At 61.2% G+C, this 8,839-nt stretch overlaps 1 protein-coding gene across 1 annotated transcript; it reads right to left on the reverse strand.

The window, feature by feature from the left end:
* Positions 1-263: 263 nt before the first annotated feature.
* On the reverse strand, positions 264-3,001 carry IRX3 (iroquois homeobox 3). Its single transcript, XM_059043787.2, has 4 exons — positions 2,643-3,001; positions 1,358-2,474; positions 1,124-1,190; positions 264-683 (listed from the first exon to the last, which is right to left on the reverse strand). The coding sequence occupies exons 1-4, from the start codon at positions 2,907-2,909 to the stop codon at positions 629-631; spliced, it is 1,506 nt and encodes a 501-aa protein (XP_058899770.1). The 5' UTR covers positions 2,910-3,001; the 3' UTR covers positions 264-628.
* Between the last annotated feature and the right edge of the window lie 5,838 nt (positions 3,002-8,839).

Raw genomic sequence — 8,839 nt, forward strand, 5'->3', positions numbered from 1 at the left:
AATCTTGCCCCTTTCCCACCTGTCTCCTCTGTCCTTTCTCTCGGGCGCCCCAGGTACTTCTCCAACCTTCTCTTTTCCAGCGGTGCCCCCAGCCCAGCCACTTCAGCCTCTCCTCTGCCGTCCTCCGACCACAGGGCCCTGACTCGCCTTGCCTTGCCTTCTCTTCCTCTGATTCGGGCGACTCTTCAAACATGGGGGGATGAGGGTGTAAAACAAAACAAAACGAAAAGCACCAAACATCCCTCCGGGGGCAGACAGGCGGATTATAGTCAAAGTGGCAACAGCTCATTTATTTAGCCAAAAATAGATACTTTCTTGTACAATTTGGTTCACATATATGTACATTTTTCTGTATATACAAAAAAAGTCAAACACGCTTATTCTCACTGAAACTCCACCCCCCCCCCCAAATCAACCGAACAAACCAACCTCACAAACTCAGCTAACGTGGGGTACAGAAGCCACCGGGGGAGGACTGAGGGGGGATTTGTTTTATTTCTTTTTTCTTTTTTTTGTTTCGTTTTCTTTTCAGGTATTCATACACGGACATGCTTACAAGTCATAACTATACAGAGCGATTTTTTTTTTACAATTATTACAACGATTTAAAAAATTTTTTTAAAAAGAACTAGGATGAGGAGAGAGCTGATAAGACCAGAGCGGCGTCCAGGTGGTTCTGGGGCCTGCAAGAGAGATGCAGTGGTAGCAAAGGAAGTGAGTTAGGGGCACCGACGCTGCCTAGCATTGGGAGACCCAACCCGGGGCTGAGGCCGGGGGAAGGGAGACGTCTCAATGTGCAATGAGGTCCAGCTGTAGATGCTGGTCTTCCGGTCTAACTATAAGGTTGGGCGGGAGGCGTCAAGACCCGAGGTGCGCGGCTGGAAGGTGGTGGGCTTCACGGAGCCACCGCCCGCTCCGAGGTACCCTGGGCCCCGCCCGGGTGCCTGGACTGGGACTCTCGAGCCATCTCTGGGCTCGTGGCGACGACGGAGTGTGTTTCGTCCCCTTTTAGAAACTCGTCCTAGCTGCGTCCCCCCGGGGCAGAAGCCCGAGTTTCCTCCGCATTCTCTCCTGCCCCCCGACTGCCAGTCCCAACACCCCACCCCGGCTCGGGGTCTCTTACCGCCTGGGCACGGGCTGGAAAGCTGTCTTGAGTAACTTTTTCTCCACTTCCAAGGCACTACAACGATCTACGGGAAGCGGGAGAAAAAAGAAGGCCTTTAGATCGCTCCATTCTGGCGCCCAGGGCCGCGAGAGGCGGGCGCGGAGTGGTAAGCGCCCTGCGCCCCCCGGGACCTGCCCGGGCGCGACCCCCAAACTCGCTCCCTTCCCTCCGCATCCTGGGCTCCGCGGTCACCTGCTCCGCCCTCGGGCTCCGCCGGTCGAGCGAAGGCGGCGGCGGCCGGGTGGCCCGCGGCTCCGGGAAGTCCCAGCAGGTGTGGAGGGGCCGAGCCCAGCAGGGAGAGCGGGTGCGGGTGCGGGCGTGGGCCAGGCGGCGGGCCTGGGAACGGCCGGTTGGTCCAAGCGGAGAACTTGCCCAGCGGCGCCGAGACGAGTCTCTGAGCCGCGGCGGCGGCGGCCGGAGAGAGCTGCAGGGCTGGGGGCGCGACAGCTGCCCCGGGGGGAGAACCCCCCGCGCCCGGAGGCGAGCGGCGCGGGTTGTCCGGGCTTGTGGCCGTCTCGGCCAGGGACCAGATCTTGGGTTTTTGCAGGGCCGAGGCGGGCGCTGGTGCGGGAGCGCAGGAGTCCAGGCCCGCTGAGGGCGAGGGCGGTGATGGCGGAGTCGCGGCCACCGGCGGTGGCACTGGGGCCAGACTAAGGACAGGCAGTGGACGCTCCTCCAAGCCCTCGGAACTGTCGTCGGAGTCGCTATTCTTGGAGTCTGAGATGGGTTCCAGGCCGAGGTCGCCGTCCCTGTGCGCCGCGCCAGTCAGGGCCAGCTCGGGCCCGGCGGCCGCGCCGTCTAAGTTCTCCAAATCGATCTCCTCGTCCTCATCGTCGTCAGCCAGGCCCTCGCCCCCGGTGTCCTCCTCCTCCCCCCCGAGCTCCTCCTCCTCCAGCTCCAGTTCGCGTTTGCTGTCTTCTTCATCCTCCTCCTCGTCTTCCTCCTCTCGCTCGCTCCCGTAAGCGTTGCCCTCCTCGTCCGTGCGGCTGCGGGGCGCCCACGTCATCTTGTTCTCCTTCTTGAGGCGCCGGCGCGCGTTGGCGAACCAGGTGGACACCTGGGTGAGAGTCATCTTGGTGATGATGGCCAGCATGATCTTCTCGCCCTTGGTGGGGTAGGGGTTCTTGCGGTGCTCGTTGAGCCAGGCCTTCAGCGTGCTGGTGCTCTCTCGGGTGGCGTTCTTGGGACGGGACGGGTCCCCGAACTGGTACTGGCCGTATGGGTAGAAGGCGGGGTGCGGATGAGGAAACGCGGTGGCCGCGGCCGGATGCTGCACCCCCGGGCTGTCCTTCAGCTCATACTGCGTGCCCTGTACGCACATGGAGAAGGAAGGGACACGCGCGGAGGGAGCGTGGATGAGCCCTGGCCATCGCCGCCTCCACCCTCCCGGCCCAGGCCCCTCTAGTCTACTCCCGCGCGCACACCTCGTCCCGCGCCCTAGCTCCAACCTCCCCGCTGCGGCTCCCCGGCCACTTACCAGCTGCGGGAAGATGGGCAGCTCGGCCGCGTAGGGCAGGAAGGCGCCGTAGCCTTGGGCGGCTGCGGCTGCCGCTGCCGCGGCGGCGTAGGGCGCCCCGTACACGGACGAGAGTACGTTGGACAGGGACCCCGAGGCAGCCAGTTCTGAGGCTCCGGCTCCCGGGCCGCTCCGGGCCCCAGCGTTGCCACCGCCGGCGGCGGCCCCCGGGCGCTCGGGTGGGTAGAGCGGGCGGATGTACTGGTATCCGAGCTGGGGGAAGGACATGGTGGCCCGCGGGGCACGGACGGAGAGGGGGCCCGGCCCCTGGGGCCGCCCAGCTCAGCGCCGCCCGCGGGCTGCGGCGCGCATCGGGCGCTGGGCCGGGCTGGGGCCGCGCTGCCTCCCGCGCTGCGCTGCGCTCGGTGTTTGCCTATTGATCTGCTCCGCGGCGGCGGCGGCGGAGGCGAGGAGCCAGGTCAGGTCCGAACAGATTGGCGGAGATTCCCGGGGCTCCGGGCTCTGATTGACATTTCTACGGGCCCGCAAGCCCCTCCTCTCTACGCCGCGCTCCCTCCTCTCGGCAGCCGGAGCTGCGTCTGTCCGCGCCTCGCTCCTTCCTCACTGCCCTCCTCTCCCCGAGCTGTGTCGCGCCTCGCTTCCCTCGCCCTCCTCTAGTTTTCACTCCCCCTCCTCGCCCTTCCTCTCCCCTCCCCTTTCTGCGCTCCTCTCCCCCCCCCCCACCCCCAGGATCGCTTCCGCTCCTTCGGGCTCTTTCACTTTCCTGGATGCTATGAAACTCTCGTCTCTCTTTTCTCTTTCCCTCTCTCACTACTCCTTTCTCTCCCCTCTCTGTTCCCTTCACTCTTTCTTTTCTTTTTAAAACCTATTTCTCTCTACTCACACTACACTCCCCGCACCCCCATCCCCGGCCTCTGCGCCTCGGGCTAAGGCGGCCTAAAGTTGCGGACACTTGGGGTGTAGTGCGGGGGGTGCGTGTCCGTATCTGTGTCTGTGTGTCCGTCCCCGCCCTCACCCCCTCCCTCGCCCTTCCCCAAATCTCAGGTCTGACGTCGCGCCCTCTTATTCGACTTTTCCTTGCGTCTCCTTCACGAGTCACCAATCGCCTGGGCGCCCTGCAGGCGAGGCCGCCCACCCCCGCGGATACTGCGCGCAGGGCGGGGCGGGGCGGGGGCGGGAGCCCGGGCTCTGCTAGTACCTTCCCGCCCCCTCTGGCCCGCGGTGGGAGGAGGAGGGGGGCGGGAGGCGCGGGGACCGGGGTTAGTACGGGGTCAGCTCGCCCCTCCCGCTTCCCGCCTCTCGGTACCTCTCCCCCCGCCCCAGCGCGCTGGGCCTGGGTCGGGACCAGACCTTGGACCAGGCGCTGGGGCTTTACTCTGCCCGGGTCCGCTTTCCGGCTCGCACCTCTGGACTCCCGGCCACTCGCAGGCGTAGGGAGGGAGCTTGAAGAGTGCGCGAGGAATCGGGGGTGCGTTCTAAGGGAGTCTTCACGGACCGTCTCTCTGCCCAGGGAGGCGAAGCAGCCCCCTGCTCCAGAGGACCAAATCCTGCAGTGAACCACGTTAACGCCGCACGGGTGTCAGAGTGCAGAATCCCGTCGTAGAAATGGCGGGGGGAGGGGTGGTGCCGAAGGGTGGACGCCCCGGGAATCCTGGGGAGCGACGTCAGGAAAGTGGAGGCTGCCCGTGCCCTAAGCTGGCGTGGGATGGGGGAGGAGCAGGGAGCTGGGTGGCGGAGGCTCCAGGAACTTTCGGGGAGCGCTTGGAGAAGTTTGTATATTGGAATTTTCGGTCCATAGAGATTCTTCGTTTCACTACCCCTTGTCCTGCTCCCGGATCTCTGCGCCAACCTGCTTTCTTTTGGCAGGTATACTCCCTCCCTCTCAGCTAGGGATGGGAGGCAAGACTTTTAGTTTTATAGTGGGCTATTTCCTAAACCAAACCTGAAATCCCAGTAGCCGGGCGCCCACCTGGGCGTGCAGCCTAGAGCAGGATTGAAATTCCCGGTATTGCGGCGGCTTCGGGCTAAACGCCTTAGGCCGCTGCGGCGACCTACGCGCAGGCCAGGCCTGCAGCAGGAGCGCTCCGGGGACAGCACCCGGGGCGGTAACTGCCTTGGAGTTGCTAGTCCCGGCTCAGAGGCGGAAACTGGCCGCCGCGGTCTGATTGATAGAGGGATCGAATCCGAATTCCACCAGAGTGGAGGGATCGGAGAATCTTGGCCCCGCTCTCTCTGGTCTCAGCAACAACAGGGAGCCCCAGTGGGGAGTCCCGCGGGCACCCAGTTTTGACCCCACCCCACTCCCCACCTCTTTCTACCAGTCTTCGCACGGGTCGGCGGCTCCAGTAGGTGTGAAGGCCGAGAAAATTGGGGGGGGACGCAAGGGAAAGTTTGGGGGCAGCTAGGTTTGGGGTTCGATTGGGGGAAACTAAGGGGCGGCCTTCTCAAATTGGATCAGACTGCTTCCCGAATCTCCTCCCCGCCTGCTTATGCTTGGCGCCGGGTGTTGGCCTTAACTGGAGTCTCTCCAGGAGAGGAGGTATCAGGAGAAGCTGTGGCTTTGAAATGTTTTCCCGGCGCCTGATTTCGTTTTCAGTTAAACCTCTCAGCGAAGTGGCATAGGGAATCATGAGCTCACCTTCTTGCGAAAAATCTCAGGGTTACAAAATTGAGGGTAACCTTATTGCCTGGAGCGTTTCCTAAGTGTCAGACCCGGAGCCTCGACGTCCCTGGAAACCTAGAGTTTGCACAAAGTAGTGGCGCCAGACCCGCGAGGAGACAAGAGCGAGATTCTGAGGCGGGGAAACTGGGGCTGCGCTGGGCCGCTATTTAACTCGGCTCTTCCAGAAGGAAAAGAGAGAACAATGAGCGCCGGAGATGATGCTTCTGTCCGCCTTAACCAGCTATCGACCTGGCTGTGTCGGGCTGCGGGAGGCGGGAAAGAGGCCAGGGAAGGGGCGAGGCTGTTCTCAATGACTTAGCCACGCCGGGCCGGGGCAACCATGGCCCGGAAGGTGAACCTCTAACCCAGATAAGGACCCAAGAACCTCTGTTATTTAGATACCTCCAAGTGGCCCAGGTCTCGAGCAGAATCGGTCTCTCCGCTACCCTAGTCTCCAGATAAGATCAGCCCTGCCATGGGCCGGGCGATCCGCGCCCCACGTCGGGACGCAGAGTCCTAGGCAGCCGAGCCCCGACGTGGCGCTGGCTCCCCAAATCCACCAGGCCAGTGGAGCCCGGCTCCGAACTGAACTCACGGGTCCAAGGACAGCCGAGCCTTTTCCAGGGATTTTTAATCCACGAGATGGGGTCAAAGTGACACACTCGCACGGGGAGGAAAAGCAGGTGCACGGGAAGTTGATTTGGGAAAGGCATGCGCGCAAAAACGCGCCGCGCGCAAAACCTTCTCCATCATCTCGCTTTCTTCCAGTGTTCCCAGAGCACAAAGCGCTTCGGAGGCTTGCTGTAGACGCTTTCTCAACGCGGCCCAGAGTGTGGGGAATGCAAGGGGGCGTCCATAGCACTCGCTTAGCGCGCACAGCACCGCTCCCCGGTCTCGCACTCGGAGCCGCGGCCCGACGTGTGCCCAGGGCTGGCGGCCCGTCTGGCTCAGGGGCTGCGCTGCGTACTGTACACGAGCCGCAAGCCACCAGGCCCCCTTTCTGCCCCCTCCTCGCCCAGACCCACGGTGTCCACGCGTCCCCATCGGGGGGCGCCGCTGTAGCCCTAAGTTTACCCGCCGAGGCCCATCTTCTGTCCTTCCCTCCCAGGCCCGAAGTCCCCGGGGCTGCAGTGAGGACCCGCGATCCCTCGGCTTCCTGCAGACGCCTTGGCGCACGCTCCTACCGCTCCCTCCCCCCGCGCTCGGGTTACAGGTTAATGAAATGCTCGTTTTCCTCAGTCATTTGTTTTGTTTTCCTGCAAAGTTCTGATAAGTAGCTAACCAACGAAGCTTGTAATTACAATCTTACAGAAACCGGGCCGATCTGTATATAAATCTCACCATCCAATTACAAGATGTAATAATTTTGCACTCAAGCTGGTAATGAGGTCTAATACTCGTGCATGCGATAATCCCCTCTGGATGCTGGCTTGATCAGATGTTGGCTTTGTAATTAGACGGGCAGAAAATCATTATTTCATGTTCAAATAGAAAATGAGGTTGGTGGGAAGTTAATTTCTCTCCGCTCTGTGAAGCGTAGACAAGAATTTAATGATTTAATTACAGTTGTAAGCCCTTTCCATGAGACTTAAATTGAGCTGAGAATATTTTTTTTCTTTCTTTCTCTCTCTCTCCCTCTCCCTCTCTCTCTCTCTCCTGAGTTCTCTTCTCTGTGCTATTAGCAGCCGCGTGGACGCCCGAGTGCGTGGCCTGGTGTCCGTACCGGGAGGGGTTTGTGTTTGACCAGGAATCCGGACCCTGAGTATCCCAGCAGGCGCGGTGCCGCGGCCTCCAGTGCCGCCCCAGAACGGACTGCCTCTCCCCACCAGACGCCAGGGCCTCGGAACCCATCCCTGGGTCCAGATAAGCGACGGGGAAACTTTGGGAGAAACTTTGCCAACTTCGCTCTCGGCGAGGGAAAGGCTGCCCGAATGGCCAGGCCAGCGGCTGGCCGCGACGCGCGGGGTGGGCGCCCCAGCCGGGCCCGGGCACACGGAGCGGGCCGGGCCGCCCAAGGAGCCGCGCCAGGCCGGCCGGTCGGCCGGCCCCTCGCTCCCCAACTCCGGCCCTGCTCCTCCCCGACCTGGCCCGCGCCCTTGGGTCTCGAAGCAGCCGAGATGCGCAGTGCCCAGAACTGCCAGCATCGGGAAACCTGGCCCTCAGCGCGACTGATGTTATTTATTTTTTACCTCTCCAGGATCATCCTTTTCCACCTGACTCGAGCAGTTTCACTCCCTCCCCCTCCTTTGTTTGTCTCTATCCGTCTGTCTTTCCCACTCTCTATATATTCGATTTCTAGGTCATTGCTTTTTCTTCTCTCTCCTCAATCCTCTCATTCGCCGTTTTCTTTTTTCCTCTGGACCACTTTTCAGTCCACTTTTCTCAATTTTGCTCCCTCCCTCTTCCCTCATTTTATGGCTCCCCCCCCCACTCTGCATCTCTTTTCCTTGCCTCCATTTCTTGTTCTTTCTTTCTTTTTTTTTTTTCGTCCCTCTCTTTCATCCTAATCTGTTTCCTTCTTTCGTGGATTTCTTGGTCTGTCTCTCAGGTTCTTTGCATGTATTTTCTCTGCTCTTTCTCTCCAGGATCCGTGTCCCCCCCCACACACACCCCGTGGATCTGCCTTCCTGGCGGCGCCCCCTCCTCATCCATCTTGGGAGATGAATATGTCGCTTTATTGGATGCCGAGGCCAGAGCTGGGTGATGGGGCTCGGCCAGCCTAGCGCATTTTCTTCATGCATATTGACGAGATGGTAATGAGTGCGTTTGCATTGTTGCATGGAGGTGCTTCGTTTCCTGCCGCAGTTCGGAGCCGACGAGGGTGTCGCGGGCCCAAGAGTGCCCTCAGTGGGCACCCGGCCTGATGGCCGCAGCTGGCCCTCAGCGGGTTCACCGTGCTCAGGGCCGGGGAAGGAAGTGACCTCGCCGAGCGCCCGCTCGGGCCGCCGCCTCCTTGGGCTTCTCCACAAAGGCTGGCGGCCCTCCTCTCATTAAAGCCTCATTACTGGAACCCCCGCTTGGCTCGCGACGGTTCCTTCGCGTCCCCCAGACCAGGGGCCTCAGAACCCCCTCCCCTGATGTTTTGAGGCCCGTGATGGAGCGCCACCAGGAAATTAGTGCTTGACAACATCGTCTAATGGCAATAAATTGTTTGCGATTCCGAATGACACGTCGCGGGATCAAACACAGCCGCATTGTGCACGGTGCCCTCGCTCACTCGTTAACTTGCAGGGCGCAGTGGCCGCTCTTGGTCAGGGAAGGTTGTGCGCAGGCCCCCCAGCTGTCCGCTCCTGCCTGGGCTCAGCAGACCTGGAGGACCTAGCCATTCTAGAGGGGCGTGTCCCTCCCAGAGAAGATCTGGAAAACTCAGGACCCAGGCACACCTCTCCAAGAGGTGAAGGTCTCTGAAAGTCAGGAGCTCAGAGGGCGCAAACTCTGAGTTGAGCTCAGAGGGAACCGACGTACTCCTTGCTGGAAAATCAGAAGGGCATGAAGCCTCCGTTCCAGACACAGTCGAGCGGAGAACCTCTGGACA

This window comes from Kogia breviceps, chromosome 18, assembly GCF_026419965.1.
Source record: "Kogia breviceps isolate mKogBre1 chromosome 18, mKogBre1 haplotype 1, whole genome shotgun sequence".
Lineage (NCBI taxonomy): Eukaryota > Metazoa > Chordata > Mammalia > Artiodactyla > Physeteridae > Kogia > Kogia breviceps.

Bases quoted from the DNA above. Each gene is read 5' to 3' on its own strand.
- IRX3 (XM_059043787.2), bottom strand. From the start codon at position 2,909: ATGTCCTTCCCCCAGCTCGGATACCAGTACATCCGCCCGCTCTACCCA. The intron at 2,475-2,642 runs GTAAGTGGCCGG...ATGTGCGTACAG, and splicing joins TGCCCATCTTCCCGCAGCTG to GGCACGCAGTATGAGCTGAA. The intron at 684-1,123 runs GTAAGAGACCCC...TCTCTCTTGCAG, and splicing joins TTCCAGCCCGTGCCCAGGCG to GCCCCAGAACCACCTGGACG.